The sequence below is a fragment of the Pollicipes pollicipes genome, unplaced genomic scaffold, assembly GCF_011947565.3.
Source record: "Pollicipes pollicipes isolate AB1234 unplaced genomic scaffold, Ppol_2.1 Scaffold_4295;HRSCAF=5057_pilon_pilon_pilon, whole genome shotgun sequence".
NCBI lineage: Eukaryota > Metazoa > Arthropoda > Thecostraca > Pollicipedomorpha > Pollicipedidae > Pollicipes > Pollicipes pollicipes.
The window spans coordinates 18,768,399-18,790,387 of record NW_023596461.1 but is presented as its reverse complement, the minus strand read 5'-3'; the positions used below and the strand labels follow the sequence as shown (position 1 = coordinate 18,790,387).

The window sequence follows — 21,989 nt, the reverse complement described above, 5'->3', positions numbered from 1 at the left end:
CGCGGAAGCCATACCCGCGGCGCAGGGAACGTGACATTGGTGAACCATCTCGCGTTGGAGATATATTTATTTTCCCAGGATTCGGGCAGATCAACGCCCTTAGGTAACCACGGGGTGGTACTACGTGGGGTAATATTCGCGCATGCCTGACATAAGCACCATTCGGAGGGAAGGGTGAAGTGTATGCGGATGCTGGGTAATGTGCCAGAGTGTATTGGGGCCAGCCGGCAGAAAATTAATCTACCTTGCTGGACGCTTACGAGGCATCAATGTGCTGAACCTCTTACCCATGTGTGCCGAACTCAGGAGAGGCCAAATTTTGCCTTTGGTTTTTAGTTTTTCAACATTCTGCTTGAAATTGTTTGTGCCACCACAATTTTTTGAAATGTTGCTCTGCATTGCAAGTAGTGGTCATTGTGCATCAGACATCAATTGGTATTTGTGTTTGTCATCTATTGATCAAGCACAGTCTTACAATGGTGCATTGGTGCAATGGTGCAATAGTCTCACAGTGTGTGTATTTTAGTGGTTATGTTTATGATTAGCATTATGGTGAGAGCCAGATATCTGCATGTACTATCAATCTATATAGAGATCTGCATGTACCATCTACAAGGCTTCTGTATAGGTAGTTCAGAAGAAAGGCCATTATGAAATTTCAGAATGTCTTTGCAATTCTTTAGAAATATGCTGATAATAGGAGGTGCTTGGATTGGATGTAATATTCTGTTTCAGAGTCTGCCTGGGCTAAAAATATATGAAGTGCATCTAGTTAGCTATGGGTATGGAGAGTGGAAAAATACTGGAGGAGCTCCAGTTTCTTCTTGAAGAGGATAACCGTGTGGTAAGAGCATGGTGTTTTATGTTGTACGTACTAAGTTTGTTAATAATGTTGCGCATTTGCAGTTGCTCATCGTAGGAATTGCCACTATGTGGGCCCTGTCTGAGTCAAAGCATTCAAATTAGTCAGCAGGCAGTGGCAGTAGATAGTTAACTGCAGATGGCTGCACTACAGCCCAGTGATGTGACCAAGACAAGCATCTGCCACCTGAAGCAAGACTGAGGGGAACAGAGGCTCATGTCCTTGCTTATTACAATTTGATCAAGTTTGTTTTTGATAATAACTTAGCTGACATTATATGACAAGATTATCATCTTCATCATGTGGCAATACATCATGGTGGTACTCTAACATATCCATTTTGCAGATAACCTACAAGTTTGTTAGTGCCAACTTTGACATCCACATCAATGAAGCAAAAGAGTAAGCATGAGTTAATTTTTACACTTAGTACTAGTAATGATTGTTTGTGTGTTCAAGCCATTGGCTGGGTGGAGACCCACATTTTTCCAAGAATTCAGTGTCAAGAATGTTTTAGTGTGATAAGTGAGCAGTGGCCATCCTCAACAGTATTGTATTCCTGAAATTGACAACTGTTTCTTATCAGCAGAACAGAGCAACAGCCACTAGCAGAACAGCACACACTAGGATATGCTCTTGATTTATTATTTTGTTTAGTGTATGCATTTTGGTTGTTCCTTGGTGGTTTTTGAGGATTAGTGATGGCACAAATGAAAATATAAGTGACAGCATTCCTTTTCACTGAAAATGATGTTGGTCCTCTGTGATGCCTAACATGTGAGCAGTTCAGCAATGTTTCACTTGAATATGCACATGCATAGCTGATGACATGTCTGACTCATCATATTTTGCTGGACATGTTTGTACTCATCACCCTTTACTGAAATTGCTGTGATCATGCAATGGTGTAACATTCTCATTCAGCTTACACCACTGTTGGCCCAACCTTCCAGACATCTACAGTCATTGTGGAAGCAGTGCCAGGGAAAGGGTGACGATGAGGTGACTGCAACATACTTTGTGTCCGGACTGACCCACGAGGAGGGCGACTATGCATGCCATAAGGTCAGTCAAAGGCGGCAGCAATTGTTTTGATTGGTGCAGAAAAGTCAGCAAGCTTTTGTAAAAAAGGTGTTTGGCATTATCAAGATTTGTGACACCAGTATTTTTTTCGAGCCGTGAAAGGTGCTTTACTTGAACTCTGTGATCTATGCACCACATTATGCTATCCAAATGATGCCATGCGATTGCTTTTTGGAGGCAGACTGGTTGGTGACCTGTGTGTAATGTGCTATGATAACCCACGCGGTGTTACGCAGTACATATATAACACTGCCACACTGCCGGCGGCAGAAGTCTTGAGATGCGCTTGCATGCATCAGGCATCAGGGGTGGTGGAAAATGCATGGACGTTTGCCAGGCGTCAGTAGTCACGAGATATACACGCAGAGGCGACGCACGCGCCTCGCGTCAATCTGCTGCTTGCTGTGGTGTTCTCGAAAAATGTCTCTGTAATCGTTGAAAGGCGAGGTGTTGACAGAGGTTTAGAGTCACTGCTACAGACGGCGGCAGTCTTGAGGGATGTCTGTGCGCGCTGCAGGCGCCAGCGATGTCGAGACACCGGCCTGTGCGCCGCAGGCGCTCGTGGTGACCGAGGACCGGCTGGCGGCGGCCCGCGGCGCGCTGAGCTCCGTCACCTCCGAACACCTCTACAGCCTGCAGCGGCAGCGCGTGTGCCACACCAATGTCCTGTTCGGCGCCGACCTGCAGGAGCAGCGCGCCGACTTCGTGGCCTACAACAAGTGAGGCCCATCTGCGCATGGCGGTCTAAGCCGCTCGCATTACGGGGCAGTGTCCCAATGTTGGCGCTCCGCAAATGCGTGATGTCCTCGGGCATTAAGCCATATCACATGCTTCGATGGCCTGAATCATCTGCTTTTTCCTTGGCTTCCTTAGGAGAAAGGGCGGCCCTTGGGAATGAGGTGACCATTTTCAGATGCTTCGTTGCTCAGGGTTTTCCTTCAGTTGAAGGGAAAACCCTGGCCCATGCCCCTGTGTGATGATCATCTTGGCTCGGCCTTTCACTGTTAGTTATTGCTCCTGTTCTGTGCTCCGATTGACCGTCGTTTTTGTGTGGGCTCTTGCTCCAGACACGGCGCCATCAGCAACCCGCGGGCCGAGCTGATCCCTCAGGCCGAACTACTGAAGGCTCGTCAGGCGACAACTACTGTGACGTCAGCACCGGCTCGGCCGGCGCCCGCCAAAGAAAAGCCGCCTGCCGTAGCCAATCAGGAGCCGTCTGAGCCGAAGGCAACCAATCAGGAGGCGACAGGGTCGAATGCAGGCCATGAGGCGGCGGCACCGAAGCAGGAGAAGGGCCGGCCGGCGGCGGCGCCGAAGCGGGGCACCATCGAGTCCATGTTCGCCAAGACTGGCTCTGATAAGGTGCGATGGCATGTGTGGCGTGCTGGTCGCTCGCCATTCAGTGGTCAGCTTTGAGGAGACAGCCTTTCGACGTTAGGGTTCGGTTGGTCGTGAACTTTGTCTGCTGCGTTAAATTCGGTGCTTCAGTAGATGCGTGCCTGGTGTCTGAGTATAGCTTTGATGATTAATGTCAAATTCGTCTCTTTCGGGAGAATTCGGGAGGACGAAGTCCCGAAATATGTTATGAAAAACCATCAATGCACACGGGAAGGGTCGCTTGGTGTCCACTTCGCGTTTGGCGATGGAAGTCCATCACAGTCGGGGATAAAATGTTCGTTCTCTATCGCATGCAGATAATGCCGACCGTTTTGCATGATATGCATGACGGTAAGCGCGCCCAGTGTCGTGGATAGAGGACTGCTCAACACAGAGTAATGCTAGTGTCTGCTGTCCGCAGGTCAAAAGCCCACCGAAGAAGCCCGCCAACGTCGGCATGATGGCCAGCTTCCTGAAGAAGGGTGCCGAGCGGCCGGCTTCCCCGCCGCCGGCCAAGCCGGAGCCGGTGCCGGCCCGCCGCCCGGTTTCCCCGGACGCGGCCGAGGGCACCGCCGCTGCCAGCCCGACCGTCAGGTTCGGCGCCAAGAGGGGCGCCGGTCGGCAGAAGCGCGCCACCAAGGCGAACGGCGGCCGGGAGAAGAAGCGTCGCCGCATCGTGGCGCTGGTGTCCGACAGCAGCGACAGCTCCGCCGACGAAGGTAGCGCTGGGAAACGTACCGGGACGAGCTGGTGACGGGATTTAACTCCGGGGACGAGAGAGAGCGAGAAAGACGGGGGAACACCGCTGGGGGACGCGGGTGTGGCCCCGAAACAGCCCGCTGGGTGAGAAGTGCCCTGGGAGATACCCCGCGGGGATGGGAACAACGCCGAGAAACATCGTTCAGTTGAGTTAAGAACAGAAATGAAACCTTTTCCCGAAGAAGCTTGATGTCAAACCAGTTGGGCATGTGGCAACACATGGACGAATGTGTTTCTCTAGGTTCCCCACTGTCTGCGCGTTTACATGACCTCAGTTTGTTTCGTGCCATTCAGCACTGACGCACGTCCCGTTCCAGTTGTGGCGATTTGTGTCCATAACAGCTGAGCCGCAGACTCTCGTTTAACATGTTCAGTGGCGGTCCCCATAGATTTTCTCTTGACTTTATTACTGGCTCAACCTCCGCAGAGAAGCCAGAACCAGAGCCAGAGCCAGAGCCAGAGCCGCAGCAGGTGACGCTGGACTCGGACGACGAGAAACCTGCCCTCCAAGACGCAACGCCCAGACACAGGCGCAAGCTTGTCAGCAAAACGTTTTTGGATGATGATGGATTCATGGGTAAGATCTGCGGCTCTAGCGCTTTGCCTTTTTGTGCTTGGCCGAACGTAATGGTGTCCGCGATATATAATTTGAGATCAGTCTCAGTGTGGCGTTTCACGGTCTCGAAATGTCAAAGATGATGATGCTTCCTTGATTTGTCGGGCAATGTTGCCAAGCACGGCGAGTAAACAAAAGCAATCTTCTTCTATTGGCAAGTCCGAAAGCTGTTTCATATGATGTGATTTTCAACTTTTTACCGGCGCCTTCGGCGTCGATTACGTAAGACGATGTTTTAAATTAGTTGCATGAGGAAACGGTACTTAGCGCAGTACAACGCATAGCAAAGTTGTTTCTTTAGCCATTGCCAGGTGGGAGTGGTTTTCATTCGCGCGGTAAACCGGGGACACGCATACCCTTGCATGTGGCCCCAACATGAACAGCCACGAAATTAACTCCTTGCTCATAAACATCCATTCAATGTCTCAATGCAACTTAGCCCCATTTACATTGCAAAGAGGGGCCGTAGGCTGAGGTTGCAGCTTAACAATCTTATGAGCCTACTTCTAAGCATGGTTGGCGCGCCTGATAGGACGTGAGCAGCTGATTTGATGTGCGAGCTCCAGTTGGTAAAGCTCCGCTCCGCCCGGCGCTGGGCGCGCCTCTGCTCCTCCAGGTAACGGCAGACCAAAATGCGGTGATTGTTCGGGATAAGACCGGCCCGGGCCGCTGGTGCAGACCAGCCGGGGTCAAAACACGTGACGCACGAGCTGAATGCGCGAGATGCAAACTTTTTGGCTACCTTGCCAGCCCTTGATCTATTATTCCGTGTTTCGTACTTCAGGCGGTTTGTGGAGCCTGCGAGACTTGAAAGGCTTTAGCGGTGTACTTCAGTGTCAGAAACATTTGCTGTAAAGAGTCGGTCTCAGAACCTCGACAACCAACGCTCTGTGGGTAGAGTGAACTTAAGTGGTTGAGGACCCACTGTTCTGATGCCGAATACTTCAGACTTTCCAAATAACGTCGATACTTTAACAAAATGGACACAGTGGTTGTCACGGTTATCTTCAGTGTTAAATAGTGGTTGTTTGTCATCATGACTTTACATCGCACTCAGCTACTAGGGCTATATGGTGTCGCCTGCTTCTCCCTGGCAGGAAGCGCGGGCACGGCGGGGAATCGAACTCCATACCTCTGATTTCCCAGACGCGCAGCGTAACCACTATACCGTCGGCACGCTGTCAAAGGGCGGTCCAGGCCTCCTTTGGGGCTGCAAACGGTTATTGACCTTGTTATTGACCCTTGAAGACTATCGTGTGGTGATATTGGGAAAAAGGAGGCGACCACCTGTCTCGCCAGGCGAGGTTAAGGCATGTTTATGTGGGCTTGGATTTGTGCTGTTCAACGCATAATGGTGTGCCTGCCGTCATCAGAAAAGCAGTCCCAAAACTTGGGCTGGGCATTTAAGCTTTTTGTTTCATTATATTTGCTTTTAAGAAAACCCATTGGTTGGCCGTCATTCATAAGTTCCTATGGCAGAGGTGGGTTGGTATTGGTTATTGACATTTATTGGTATCTCAGATAATTCCAATATCCCGCCCTGCTCCGGGATGCCATTGTATTATAGAATGTAAGTTGTTGGGCCATGTCCGATGTGTATTCAGCGTCGCTCACCCCCTGGTTGTGTTTGATTTGGACGTCGCAGGCGGATGACAAATGGTGAACTCCCGTGTCACGTTCGCACTTCGAAAGACCTTTGAAGTTTCCGATTGATTGCACACGGGTTGGTGGCTCAGGTGTTACCATGGTAAAGCTGAAGCATGTTTGGTGTTGGGTTTGAGGTTGATAGGATGGTTGTTGTTTGCCAGCACACTTGCTTATTTTGAAGTATTGACAGTTTCCAAGTTACCTTCAACTGATTTGATTATATATTTGAAAAACTGGTTATGTTGACATGATATTGACAGCTTTTTCCAAAGTTTGTTAACCTTTGCCAATTCTAGAAGGGTCTGGCTGTGACATGTGCCCGCTGGAATGTGAGGACCGCATTTCAATGCTTCCATGGTGGAGACATTTCACCCCATACTGGACGGCCGAGGACAACCGCAAGAATAGCAGGATGTGGAAGTGTTGGCAATTTGTTGAGATTAACGGACTGATTTTTTATGTCCTCGTTGCAGTGAAATAAAACCGGACATTTGTTTAGTTGACCTGCGCTCGTCAAAACCGAATGTACACGGAGTTCTGAGAACCGAATGCCACATATCCTCAAACAAGTGGCCAGTATTCCATGCCTCGTCGTGCTTGGAGCCAGCGCCACTGTCTCATGTTTAAGAGGATTGGACGTCGGGTCGTGCGCCTGATGTAGACAAGTGCCTTCCCTGATCTGCCCAATTGTTCAGCCACCGCACCCTAGCAGGGCATCCGTCCGTACGCTGCGAGCCTGAAGCGAGACTTTACGATCGTCTTTCTTTGTCACGCACAGTGCGTGGCAGACCACCGGTACCACCGGTAGTGCTGCACCAGCAGGTCAGGTCCTACCAACCGCGGCCTGTCCGCGCCGATCCTTACCAACCCGTACCCATCTCGTCCGGGGTCGGCTGCGGCCGTGTCAGCGGGTCCGGCTCTGCCGATCGTCGCCGGTCCGCGCCGACCCCGACCCCGACCCGTGCCCCTCCCGTCCGGGGGCTGCCTGCGGTCGTGTCAGCGGGTCCAGCTCTGCCGATCGTCGCCGGTCCGCGCCGACCCCGACCCCGACCCCGAACCGTGCCCCTCCCGTCCGGGGGTAGCCTGCGGCCGTGTCAGCGGGTCCGGCTCTGCTGATCGTCGCTGGTCCATGCCGACCCCGACCCCGACTCGTGCCCCTCCCGTCCGGGGTAGCCTGCGGCCGGGTCAGCGGGTCCCACCCCTGCCGACCGTCCCGATCCGGCGTCGGCTGCGACCGCGTCGTGCGCCGGCAGATTGCGATGTGCTGTTGAGCAGGTCTGCGCGGACGCCGCTACAGAACGGGCCGACGACGCGGCGGCAAACACACTCGAGCTAATTTGATTGACCACCGGTCCGGGGACGCGCCGGACGTGGGCGTGCCGCTGTCCCAGCCTTGATTGGCTGCCTTGCTCGGCGCAATAAGGGCGGCGTGCGACCGCCGCTCGGAAACAGCATTCCCGGGAAGAGGGTTATTGCACGGCGGCCGGTGGCCGGCAGCGTTTATTTTTTATTTTAATTTTTGCATGCTGTCGGGTTAGGGAACAGGTGCTGATGAAGCGCGGTGAAAATTGAGGTATCTGCAGCTGTGATTGTGACTGGAGCGTGCGATGGGCCGGCACTGTCCAGACGCCGGCGCTGTACGGGTGGACCACGGTGGGCAGCCATTTTGTCTGTTTGCGACTGGCGCTGCCCGGTTTCCGACACTCCAGTGGTAAAAACACCAGGCAGTTCAAGATGAACTGCAGAGAAGGCATATGCGTGTGTTGCCTGATCGATATCCCCAGCTAGTCTCTGAAATTCGCGAATAGGTATGCTCAGCAACTTACCGAAGCATTCTTTTTTTTTGCCTTTTTTACTTTTGTCTTCTGGCCTCTGATTCTGGATTCAGTTGGGTCCATTGCACGACTTTTCAGTGGAACAGGTTTGGCTTTTGAACGTGTTGTTGACGAGCTGTGTTCACCATATAACTGGTGAATCGATCACTGATGAAATCAGATTGCATACTTTACTTCGTTGATTAAGATAGTGATTTACACTGAGTGCAGCCTCCGGCAACCATACTTTAGTAGCAGTTTTCTGGGTCACTCGACCTTAAGCCCCGTTTACATAGGTTTATCGCATGCCGCCGGCGCCGCCTATGGCCTAGGTGGTAATTACCCGCCTGACAGCCTCTTGTTCCTGCTAGCTTTGCACAGCGAAGACCAGATCTTCATTTCACGTGATTTCCCTTCGTCTTTATTTCGGACTTCCCTTCACCTCAACAACGCTCGACCAATCGTGACTTATGCCACATCTTGGAGGAAATGTAGACCAATCAGCGACCGGCCACCACCGCGGCTTGCCGGTTGTGGAGCCGCGAACGCCGAGTGTCTCCATACGAAACTATGGGATCTCCAAACCAACCAAACCACGCTTATAGCTCTAGCATAAATGTTTGTGAACTTATATCGTCATTTCGTGTCCTAAATCTGTCTTAAAGGAATGACTTTGACTAAACACGAGCGTCCACGATTGCTTCAATGTACCTGCTGTCAACAAACAAGCATTTGGACATTTCGAGATAATTTTCTTGCCGACACCACAACTAATCTGGTAATATCAAATTTGATGTAGTCGGGGCTTTAGACTGCCGCAGCACGCCACATTAGGAAGAAGACCGCGGACCGCCGTGTCTCTGACCGTGCGTGGGGTTCACCTGCTGCGCCATAGATTTCAGGTCGCGAACGCCCCCTAGTTCAAAGAAGTGGTCGTGATGCAGAAAGTTGAACGCAGTTTTACACCCTGATTCCACCGTAAGATAAGATCCTTTCAGCTGCAAGTTGTTTGGATTGCGACCACTCAGGCGTGTGATGGGCAATGCAACGTTCGTGCAAGGTTAGGTAGTTTTAGGGTCTGCGGCTGTCGGGCTGGGCGAATCATGAATTCAAATATTACTCAAGATAACAAGACAAACCCGATTCCCTAAGATGTTGGTAATTCCAGAAGGTTTGCCAGGCCGTAAGATATTTCTGAAGGCCTTGCCAAACACAACGCTGTTGCCAGGGGGCTTTAAGTTTGAAGCATGGTGCATTGATTACGGTGTCAATTACGATTAAGATGATGAAGATACGGTGAACATACTGGTTACATGTTCTGCGAGATTGCTCCACCGTTCAAGTCTGGCGAATGCCCGTCAGAATGCACGAATAAACCACTAAGGAGGTGGAACCGTGGTCTGAGGTATCAGATGCGATTGTGAAATGTGTACGTGTGTTTAAAAGGAAAAACTTAAACTAAAAGGAAAAACTGTAATGGATCTACGATTTGCATGCAGAAATCAGTAATCATGATCGAGTGTTGAGCGGAGTGGATTTATGTGCCCCGAATCTACAGTTCGAATACGTGGGCGTGTATTTTTCAATAGTTCCTTCGCCCCTCCCACGGTCGGCCAGCCACGTCGGCAGGCCGCGTCCTGCGGGTAGCCAACAGATCGGCGGCTACCCGGCTGCGTCCTGCAGCTAGCCGACAGATCGGCGGCTACCCGGCTGCGTCCTGCGGCTAGCCAACAGATCGGCGGCTACCCGACCGCGTTCTGCGGCTAACCGACCGATTGGCGGCTAGCCGGCCGCGTTCTGCGGCTAACCGACAGATCGGCGGCTACCCGGCCGCGTTCTGCGGCTAGCCGACTGATCGGCGGCTAGCCGGCCGCGTTCTGCGGCTAGCCGACAGATCGGCGGCTACCCGGCCGCATTCTGCGACTAACCGACCGATTGGCGGCTAGCCGGCCGCGTTCTGCGGCTAGCCGGCAGATCGGCGGCTACCCCCGTTCTGCGACTAACCGACCGATTGGCGGCTAGCCGGCCGCGTTCTGCGGCTAGCCGACAGATCGGCGGCTACCCGGCCGCGTTCTGCGGCTAGCCGACTGATCGGCGGCTAGCCGGCCGCGTTCTGCGGCTAGCCGACAGATCGGCGGCTAGCCGGCCGTTCCTGCGGCTAGCCGACAGATCGGCGGCTACCCGGCCGCGTTCTGCGGCTAGCCGGCAGATCGGCGGCTAGCCGGCCGCGTTCTGCGGCTAGCCGACAGATCGGCGGCTAGCCGGCCATCCCACCTCTGACCCTGGGCACTGGAACCGGGCGCGCTTTGATTGTAAGCCAACGCAAAGATAAGACTGTGTAGGCTGGTGCGCTATAGGCCTCCAATGGGAAAACACTGATGCAAAGGATTAAGTTAAGAAGTCAACCAAGATTTAGTTAAGGGTAGTAATATGTAAGGTAACACTTCAGGACATTTGTAAATGATACGCAGCGTGTAATGGGCTTTCGCAGAACAAATGTGGACTGTGCACATAAGCAACCAGACTCTTACATCAGTTTGCCGTTTTGAAACCATGTAAGCTTCCCTCCCTTCCCACCTCCCCACCCTCACCCTGGGTATGTAATCCAGCAACAGACGAAAACATCAGCGTCGCGCGTTGTGAGCTAGAAAACCAAATTTGGAGTTTGATTTGCGAACGTTTGATTGCTGATGATTCGGAATTAACATCTCAATAATTCTGAGGCTGAGGGCTGAGACATCAATAAGCTGCCGAAATCACGATAGATAGCACGCAGCTCTATCCCACGAACTGAAGGCAGGACGGTGAGACGGATCTAAACACGTCAACGGGACGGAAAACTTGACGTGCATCATATGCCCAATTCTGTAGAAATGTGTTTCACCAGCCCACCGCGACAGCTGACAATACAGGCGCGATGCTGGAGGAGGAGCTTTTTAGTTTGACTAACTCTAAATGCGAGAACAGCGTGACTTAGCTGCGAACAAGGCGTTATCTGGTATACAAACGCCAGATAGACACAAGGCGAGGCCATGGCAAGGGATCACCGAGGCGGAGCTGGCGCATTTCCCTGACTAACATGGAGGGGTCGACCAGCCCAGGGCCCGACAGATTTACCACGCCATTCTTCAAACACTTAGAACACGCTATAGGACAGCTCAGCACAATCAGCAACATACTCGGATCTTACCGCAGGCACATTCAGCAAAATGTTCGGACTTTATCGCAGGCACTCAGCAAAATATTGGCTCCTTTTTAGAGGCACCCACAAAATAGTTACACCTTATTACAGGCACACTCAACAAAGTACTTTGAGCCAGGCCTTTCAGGAGGCACATTGGTTTCGTATTCACCAAACAAAACGCGTGATGTTTAGATTGGTGTCACCTGTGACAAACGGCGTAACTTGTCGACATTTGTCACTCGCGGCGTCGGGCGCAACTTCAAGCGTCTGGTTTTGACAACAGAACCGATGTATGCTTGACCACATCGTTTAACCATATCTCAATAGATCAAGAGCTCAAGGTCTTTCATGCTTACGTCAAGTCGTAATGTGTCGTCATTTCGGGATTCGGAGGACTAAACTGCCAGTTAAGTATTTAGGGATCAGGTTAAAGCACCGTTATCGCTCCAGCTTTCCTCAGTTTCCCAGACAGGAGAAGGTTAAGCAAAAGTTAAACCCCTGTCTTCCCCGTGATTTAACCACTTACAGTAGCGCTTTCGCGTTGAAATCTGATGCCCTACCTGAACTACTTCTCATGATTATGGGTCCACAAAAGTCGACTTGCGAACAGCGCAAGGAAATAACAGCCATGTTCAGAGATCCTGGGAACAAATATGAAGAAACCAGGTAGCACGTATAGCCATGAAATTTCGACAGTGTAAGGACCCCCCCCCCCCCTTAAATGTCACCTGGATTAGGAAGTCACTAGACCATGAGAGTAATACGAAATGAAAGATGATAAGAGGCTACGGGTGTCTCACTGAGGATGTTCCAGTAATCCACCGCACTGCGTCGTACTGGCTGACATTGCATGCTTTTGGCGACCAGTTTTGGGATGACACTCCTGTGACATCGGACAAAGCTTGTAACGAAGTAAAACACGGCCGTCTGTGAAGTTCTGTCAGGGCTATCGATGGAAAAACAAAAGCCTACTCGAGGAAACAGCAACGCTCAGAACCTTAGTGATCGGGGAGGGGAGTCAGCATTGCTGACATGATTTCATGACGAGTCACACGACAGTAACAGAGTTAAGACATTACCCCTGTCGTGATAGCCCCGTTGTGATGTGCGAGGGTTGCGGGTCCGCGTTGCGAGTTGTGGATGTGCTCGCGCCTCGTCCCGGTCGCCAGCCGGGCGCGTGCCGAGCCAAACAGGTCACAAATACCCCCGGGGCATAAAAGTTGCCTTTGAACTGAGCGACGCATCGCCACAAATAGTGGTAAGTTGGGTGAATTCGCCGCCTTATACTCAGGCCTGGTAAACAAAGTGGGAATCGATTAGCGAGAGTGGTCAGTTCTCGCGTCTGACGCCGTCTGGCGGCGAGAGGCAGAAAACAGCCGCTGCACTGGCGTGTCGGGTGGCGGCGAGCCCCACAGCGCCTGAGATGTTCTGGGATGTACGGTGCAACCGGTGCAACTCAGCACAATATCCGTGTGACATGTGTATATCTCTTAACTGGAAGAACAAGTAAGCTGCAATTAAGAGTGATGATAACAAGACAGATTGAGTGCTACACTGTATACTCAAGAATGCGCCCCTACAGGCTGCTTGTTCGCGCTGTGATGCGTGATGTCTGTGTTTGTTCGTGCTGGTATTTGCGGTCTGTGTGGGTGCGAATTGTTGATAAGTTTGACGATCGGTGAAGCGTACATTTAGAATAATTGAAGCATTGGGAAACCGAGCCGTGGCACATGGATGTTAATCCAAAAAAAATGCCATCAAGCGGCGCTGCGCAAGAGGGCCAGAACTTCCAGGTCATGTACGTGCTTTGAGTCGGCTGATATGAGGGGCATAAAAAGCTGGTGGAAACTGGTCACGTGGACGCACCTGCCACAGTGCGATATATATATATATATATATATATATATATATATATATATATATATATATATATATAAACGTTGCGACTCTCGCTTACAATATGCCGGGAAAACGTGATTCGAATTGCTGGAATCACGTTAATTCGGTGCGGGTTCGTCCAACCGTTCGGTACACAATTCTGTTTAAGGCGCTGTCTGTATTGCAGTCACGAAGAAGGAGTACGAAACCTGTAGCGAGAGTGACTCGGAGGCTGTGGTCGGTCAGCAGCCAGCCGCCCCTGCCAAGGAGCCTGCGCCTGCCTCCACCTCCGCTCCGGCTGAGACGCAGAAGCCCAAGGCGACGTCACCGCACAAGACCAAGCAGCCCAACATCATGAGCTTCTTCAAAAAGAAGTGAGCTCCTTCCTCGGGAGCTGCGACACCTCGCGCTGCGGTCGCAGTCTGCGGAGTGTGCTGCGACTGTCGCAGACGGCCCGCTCCCCGTCTGCGTGCGGTGGCGCGACGGCAGGCGGCGCGGGCTGAGCGTTCGGCCACTGGCGTTTCAGGAGGAGCTGCGCACAAATCAATACCGCCTGGCGCTGGATTTTGCTGAACGTCCGGCACAGTGAAAAGATGCGCCGTGCCGTGCGACGGAGGGCGTGTGAAAGAGAGACCGGCCGCCAGCGTGCGCGAGGTCCCGCACGCGGTGCGCCGCGAGCGCTCGAGCTCGAGGCTTCGGACGGTAGACACTGCCTGCACGGCGGCGCGCGCGTGTCGGGCGCGCCGCCGTCCTGCCACGCCGCCCTGGCACTTATTCCACGCCAGTCGCGTCGGACATGAGCACCCTCCGGTGACCGGGCGGTGGCTGCGTTGCCTCACGCTAAGCACGGAGATGTGCCAGCGCGTTTCGGACAAGACGGCGGCGGCCGGCGGCCCTTCGGTCGCGGCCGTCATGACACGTGCTCTGGGCCGCCCGGGTCGGCAGTGGTTGCCTCGTGGAGTGGTTGGTTCCAGTGTGACGAGCGGCGAAGTGATTGGTTCCGATGTGACTAGGTGCAACGATGTGTCGTTCAATACACGCGTTGTTTGCATATGTATGCAATGAGGTGAAATGCTACATTCCTCCTCCGTCATGACGTTGTTCCTGCCGATGCTCACCATTCATTCAACTAATCGCGCGCACTGTTCGAATATTCCGACCAAAAAATGGTATCACGGCAAAGCTACACCGCTTACTCGATCCATCGGTCGGTGACCGAAGCGCTCCACTCCCCTGTGTCGAATCCCCGAACAGGGATAAAGTCAACAATGATTGCATCTGGGCTTAGGAACTTAAATGTTCTGCGTGTTAACTAGGTGTAACCCAATGTGCTGATTGGCCTCTGGTCAAAATCGAAGCCCAGAATTATTCCGAACCAGATAACCGACACGCCAATAGCAAAATGTGTTGGTCTTTTTTACAGGTCGTACTGGTGGAGTACGTAGTATTTCACCAGGGGGGGGGGGGAATACTACGTACTAGGGAAGGGACAGCAAAAGAACAAAAACCCGAAAAACGAAAACCAAGCTCAGTGCGTCACGATCCGTAATTTATCTCCATGTAAAGCAGCATCGCATGACCTCGACTTTGCATGTTTACCTGAAATTTATGACTGGAATTTATAGCATTTATTCATGAACAGAAGTCATGCACATTTTATAACGGTGGGGAGGGATATACACGTCCCTGAGGGGTTGCTCTGTGTATACCTCCATACCCCAAGGGCAATATTGATATACCCAAGGGCAATACCAAGTGGAGCACTTTCGGCCAGAAATTCAGCTGCAAGCAGATTCAGTCCATGCGGTAGCTACGGAAGTCGGTTTATATACACCCGTCACATGGCAGGCAAGTGATATCTGCGAAGTTCGTGATTTTTACTCAGTGCTGAACTTAGTGGCTAGACCCGTGTTTGATGAAAACACACCAGACGGTCATTAACGGTACCAGAATAATGAATCTGATTACTTTTTTAAAGCCTCATTTTCATAAGCGCTACAACGGTGTAGTTTCCTGTTTACTTGCCCGAGGGTTGCAACCGCCCTACCCCACCCACTTTGACGTCAGGCAGCAATTTTGAGAAAGTTGACCAAGTCCGGGAGAAACCCGTTGTTTGTGCGTTGCAGGGGCAGATTGCGCCATTTGCGAAGCTGCTCGCCTGCTCCCAATTCTCAACATAATCTCGGTCAAACCTGTGAAGAAGTTGTTTTTATTATATTTTGGATTCCTAAGCCCTTCTCCCAATCCTATGCCTTTTACGAAACGGCGTCCCCGTGGTCACTTATCCACCAACAACCATGGTATGACAGGCATAGGAGGATAACGTCACACAAATTAGAATAAGACCACGCATTTTTTTGGGTGTCGCCGGCGTAGGCCTCAGCACGCTGCCTTCCGCACAGCCCAGAAATGAAACAAATCGACGGATATGGCCCACTAATGAGGGCGTGTTCTTGTCATTTTTCATTTTTACCTTTCATGACTGGAACATAAACCAGAAACTACCACGAGATAATGTGTGCGAAGGACCCAGATTCGATCCCTGCGCGCAAGCCCGACGTGAACAACGCAAAAGAACGCACTTCCAGTGGTAGCGCCAGCCCTCTGGGCCTACTTAGACATTGAAGCGGGAGCTGGCCATCCAGTCAGTTGCATGGCTGTGGATCATGCATGCTTTTCCTTCCATGTGCTCTTAAACTTATAAAGTCTCCCCTGATAGAAGGTCGATGAGGCGGAGAATACCGCCGAGGTATTCTCGAGGGCAATAACCCCGCCCTAAGGTTTTGAGGACATCTCTCCGGTATGTTTTGCATTCATGCCCAAGTTTTAGGTGTCATTTCGGGGCATTGATTACGCGTGTTTGGACACAAAAATGTTTCCATAGCATCCGGCGTCTGAACGTTAAACTTTTTAGGAACACTGCGTGCCAATTTTCGTCCGGCGCGGGCGGCAGGCGGCAACCGACAAAGCCGCCGTCCGCGGCAGCAGGGACGTCAACTGACAGTAATGGAGCCTTACATCATACATATATGCTCAAAACACACAGAACTAGATGTCATACGTTCAGAATAGAACAACGAATACATTTGTGTAGCTTTCATGGCGGGGTGGGTCGCATCGACTCCCCATCCACCCCCATCAGTTTGTGTTACGACAAACAGCGGGCAGGGCGAGAGTTGAGCTCTCAACTGACGTTCAGATGTATGAATGGCACACCCCGCTTACTCGTGTAGGCGCCAAAAGATATTGACAAGGGCTTATGTCAAGTGCGGATGATGATGTCAACTAACTTAACTCAAAATGTCAACGGCTGGACAAGACGTTGGTGGAATATTGGCCCCAGCCTAAACTTTTACCGCCTAACTACACCGGTCAAGCTCGCAGTATATCTGTATCAAACCGTTGATCGATATTCCGGACTGCCACAATTTAGCTAAAAATTGGCAGGCTAATAAAACTTGGCCGATGCATTCCGAACTATGAAAAGCTAAGTTGGACATACAAAACATCGCGAGATCTCAGACTCAACGTTTTTAAAACTTTGGGCACTGCTCTGCGAGTACTGTTTGAACGCCATCAAAACCTTCCCCTTTGATTGGCCTTGAACTGTAACAAAATATTTAGGGCGGCTGCGAATGCCCACCTTACCTTTTCAGGCTTTGAAAAGCGTGACGTTATTAGCCTAGCAATTGTTAGTCAGATCGTGAGAGTTCTGTGTATCGATGCACAAATCGATGTAAAACTGCTGCTTGTTCGACAGGCCCCCCCCCCCCCCAAATTGACTAAAGCTGGGTCAAGCATGCCATAGCGCCCACGTTTTCGGCGCACTGCCGGGTCATGCTTCTAATGGGCTAAAGCAAAGTAAAATGCTACCGAATGTGATGGATATGCATGCTATCATCAAGAGCTCAGCGCAAATTCCGACGGTTGCATGGCTGATTGTAGGTGTAGATGAGTGTAGGTTATTGCATCCGTTTAAAACGTGCCATAAGAAGCGACGTTTGATCGCCATCTGAAATAATTTGTTTCTTTTGAACAGATACTGCGGTGGGTTCTAAAATTTGGTTAGATGATCCAAAAAGTGCCTTAAAAGAAGCGTCACTACTGAGTAATTAATGTGCACCCATTTGACCAGCAGCGGCAGTTTCGGGCCGACCGAAATAGCTCACTGTTCCGCTGGTTGGATAGGGGGTGGGGGAGGGGGAGGGAGTGATCAGGTTCCACGTTCCAGCACGCTTTCTGGAGCTGGTGAGCGTGTTTCTGGGACGCGTGGTTCTGATGCGCAGAAGGCAGCTGACGCATTCCGGACTACATCGTGCTACTGTTAATTAGCCTGGACGCAAAGGGTCCGGCAGGGGGGGGGGGGGGTTTGCCCGGTTTGTTTACGCGTATGCGTACAGACATACCCGTTGGGAGTGTCTCACTTTGTGGCGTGAAATCGCTATACCGGTTTTCACTGTTTCGCATTCATAGCGCGGCTCACAAAGCTGAGATTATATTTCAGCTGTACGGCCCCTTTCAGAGCGTCTGCCTGCTGGCATCTGATCAATTCCATCGGATGACTAATTCCTTTGCAGCATTGCCGTGGTTGAGCTGCCTGTGTACGCCGAACACCTCTTTGCGCGCGCTTTCCATCGATCCTCTGCGCTCTCTGCCGGTCTGATAAGCCGAAGCCGAATCATCAAGTCTACAAACAGCTTTACTTATGGGATGCGTTTGCAGCTACTCCGCATCGCCTTCAGTAGCGCCTGATTACCGCCGCGAGCATGCCTTTCGCCATGCAGCATGTCATATGACAGCCCAACTGAAGCAGGAATCAGTTTCCTATTCACCAGTCGTTTTGCGGCACCCGCCATCAGTCGTGCCCGACCATATGACCAAGATGAGCGGATGGCATCTAGATCAGCAGCACAGCGAACGTCTGCCATGACCGTCAGAATGCTCCCGTTTGCGGTTCCGTTGCGCTCTCTATCGGCGTCGGTCCCCTCCCTCCTCCGCCTTAGGTTTCGGGTGAGCGCCGCGCAGGACGCCACAACATGCCCGATCCGCCAGACAGCACAAAACAACGTTCCGGGCTGTGGCCTTGTACGTGTCACGCGGCAGTCGGTGACAATATTTCATGGCGAAATGACGATAATGTTTTGGCCTTACAACGTTCCGTTTTGCCCCGTTTGAATACTATCACCAGCCAAACGCTGGAGGTGGGTTCCCATGGCAGTGGGAGGGGCAACTGTGCACGGGGAGACAGCCGTTCATAGTGCCTGACCGGACCTGTCATCCCGCCAGTACCCCGGCCTAAACTCGGCCTCATCCTAACCCTGCGGCTCACTCATGTGAATTGATGTCGGATGTACCGGAGCCACGATGTGCCGGGTCGTGCCCGTACCATCATCTGCCTCGTATGCTATTGACCAATGGGCTCTTCAGTACAATTCGCTCTTGTGAAGAGGAGTGACAGCAGCAGCCGGCGACGCATAACACTAACGGCAGCAGCCCCGGCGCCTGTACCCCCCCCCCCCCCCCCCCCCCCCGAACAGGGGGCGGCAACCGACGATGCCGTGGAAAGCACGCGAGTGGTCGACACTGTTACATAACTGGAACCATATATCATAAAGAGCTGTTCAAAACATACCAAACTACTCATCGCTGTACTCGGAACTGGACAAGAAGTACGTTTCTTAAGCTTCTCGACGCCATGAGGCATGGTCCTGTATGTATGATGTAAAGCAAAAAGGATGATTTTATGACAAAAACCCCTTGATCTGACATAATGGGGCCAATTTTTGATCTAACGACATACAAACTAGTACTATCGCCAGATCTCACCGAGATCAATCCACTGGCGCTTTCCGTTATATTCTATCTTCTTTTTTTGTAAACTCGAGGGCTCGCATTGACCCCCGTCCCATCAGGCTGCGTTATAAAAGCTAAAAATCAGGGCAAGGGTATGTGTGGTACATACAACACTCACCTGAGAAGGGATGCTGGGATGCTGTCCCATGTTCAGCCAGCTTCCTTCGAAATTTGCTGCCTCTATGACCTCAGTAAAATCAGTGGCCTTGCGGTCGACCGATGGCAACGAGGACACCATGCTGTGAACAGCGGCGATCTTGGCGCTGTAGTCTGACTGCGCCTCCCAAGGCAGCTGGATGTTCTGCATGCTGGTGCCTTCCTTTCCGAGAACACCATGTATGTCGTGCAGCGCTGTTACTTTAACCAGGAACTGATCATCTGAGAAATGCGAGAACAAGATAAGTGCCGTTTGTTGCCCGTCACATTGCGATGCCGCGAACGTGACGGTCAGACAGGCTAAACGTATTACAACTGTAATGCCCATGTTAAGGAGTGAAGCAAGGCTTCTACAAAATAAAGTTCATGACAGCCACGTCTGACAGTGTGAGGGAATATTTCAGTAGGATTAAACAATCTGGAATATATAATAACAGTTCACATCCCTATGAGGGCAACACAACGCAATATCGTTGACGGCATGCATATCTAAACATCGCTGTCTTGAACAAGCTCTGTATGTCCCGTGCGATACACACAGGACAAAAAGACCCCCAAAACATATATGGATAAGTCAAGCATTGCACACCTTTCAGATGACCCAGGTCTTGGCGTAACTTGCTGGCGGTCAAAGAACTGGTCTCTGTTTGAACCGGCTTGCGCAGCACGTCCGTTATTGGTCTGATGATATTCCGGAACACGTTCATGACCTTAGGATCATGGGCTGCGAAGCGTGTCTAGGACCAGGGTTTTGACCAGATCTTTCGGACCACATTTCTTTCGGATCTTCGGATCGGATCTCTCACGGATGTTTCGGATCGGATCTCTCACGGATGTTTCGGATCGGACCACCATCTTTGGTGTCAGCATTCAAGAGGTCTTCCAGGCCCTTTCCGTGTGTGAAACGTTGGGTGACTGCTACCCCAGCTTGACTGTTTTACCAGCCCATGAACAAGCCGGTTCTTTTCGAGCATCTTCTTCTGCCAAGCTCATCAAACGAGCGCCCTCCCACGCTGCCAGGATGCGCCCATCCCCTCTCTTTCCAACGTCCTGGTTGGCTCTCAAACTTGTAATGAGCTTCTGGGCTTCCGGACTGCAGCCCCCCCCCCCCGCCCCCCCCCCCCCCCCCAACCCGCCAACCACTTGCAGCGTCTCACGGCCTTGGTTCGCGCCGTCGTAGTCCGTCACAGCTGGGGCTCCCGCAATCAGGCTTTGAATGAGATGTTCAGCTGGGCATCAGGCACGACTGCGTTGATGGCTATGATGTTCATTGTTCGCCGACGTATCGTTATCTTGTCGGCTAAAACAGCGGCGCATGGCTAGTTTAGGACATGAGCCATCACCTTCAGGAGGACGACCTCACTAAAGGCATCCCGCGTTCCCTTCATCACCCTCGCCGAGTGGCTCAGGCCGCCTACGTTCACATCATTGCTGTGAAGGAGTACCACAAGCCCTTTAAACGCACCGTGGGACATGATAGCCAAGCCTCAGCACAAGAACCGCAACGGTCCCTTCGACCCCACGAGTGGTTTGACCCGTGGCTTTTTCCTGGATTTCTCTCAACATGTCCTGACGGTGTGTCGACTGACAATGTGTTCTCACCGCCGCCTTGACCCATCGGAACTGGGCAGGCAGATTTTCCCTTGGAGAGAAATCTGATCCCATGCTGAAATCATACCGGAATACAACAGGCACAGATTTGGGGGGCATGCTGCAGTCGGTATCTGTGACACGAGCCTTATAGAAGGGGACGTTCTTCGTTGCACACGCAACCAGGTGTTCGTCATCAGCATTTTGCAAAGATGCAGTGGTCCTTTCTGAAGGGAAGAGCAGAGCGATATCGGCTCTCTGTTCTTCCCATGCAGATGTTTATTCGGCTTCTCCACCACTTGCAGAGTACGGCCCGCAACCTGCCGAACATCTTCCACCTTGCGTGCGACTTCGAGCATCCGCGTCATGATGCGTGTTTCCACGACAGATTAACAGGGTTGTGCAGTTGCTGCCGAAGATGGTCCAGCACAAAGTTTAGAAGACGATCAGTACCAGTTTCAAAAAAGGACGGCCAAGTACCAGCTTCTAGAGCGGGTGGCTCATCGCCAGCTGATGATCCTGATGATCCCGCGCCCGCTTCCCAAGCAGGATGGCCGAGCATCAGCGTCTACATCACATTCATCAGCTTCTAGTCCAGCCTCCATGACAACACATTGGGGTGGGTTTACCCTGGTCCAGACCTGAAACGAAGCATCCTTACGTTATGTTGGGAAAATCAACTGCGGGTGAGATGCCAACTGCAAACCATGGGAGGGGTCAATAAGCATTAAGTTGGAGACGATTTAACCTCTCCCCAACCCGATTGATCATTGGTAGACGAGTCAGCTGAACGGCTCACGAGTCGCCCTGGTATGGGGGTGAGGGCCCCCCTCCCCGTTGCGTTGCTAAGAAAAATTGCTAGGTTATGTTAGGTTTGGTAAACCCTCGCCCCTATCCCCGTTATTCATTAACGTGGATTGTCCATGCGATTCCCTGATATTTCCAAACTACTGAAGATAAATGTTAGCGAAAAACAACACCAGTTTAATTGGTCCTAATAGGGTTCGCGATCGGTCTTAGTTGTCATATTTTAAGCTCAATAATGGACTACATGGTGTCAGGTCAAAGCCCAATTTCCAGAAATCACATTTTTCAGCTTGCAATATTATACGCACGAAAGCGTGCGTTGTGGCGGCACGAGATTAAGTCATGTGTGTATCTTGTTCAATT

At 51.7% G+C, this 21,989-nt stretch overlaps 1 protein-coding gene across 2 annotated transcripts; it reads left to right on the top strand.

Moving 5' to 3' along the window:
• Nucleotides 1-14,271, top strand: PolD3 (DNA polymerase delta subunit 3). Of its 2 annotated transcripts, none has more exons than XM_037219652.1 (9): nt 1-39; nt 736-844; nt 1,209-1,264; nt 1,816-1,927; nt 2,501-2,664; nt 3,013-3,307; nt 3,744-4,041; nt 4,509-4,658; nt 13,408-14,271. In XM_037219652.1, the coding sequence occupies exons 2-9, from the start codon at nt 779-781 to the stop codon at nt 13,596-13,598; spliced, it is 1,332 nt and encodes a 443-aa protein (XP_037075547.1). In that variant the 5' UTR covers nt 1-39; nt 736-778; the 3' UTR covers nt 13,599-14,271. The 2 variants fall into 2 exon arrangements, with proteins under 2 accessions (XP_037075547.1, XP_037075548.1); XM_037219653.1 differs by having other exon boundaries at nt 16-103.
• The last annotated feature ends 7,718 nt before the right edge of the window (nt 14,272-21,989 follow it).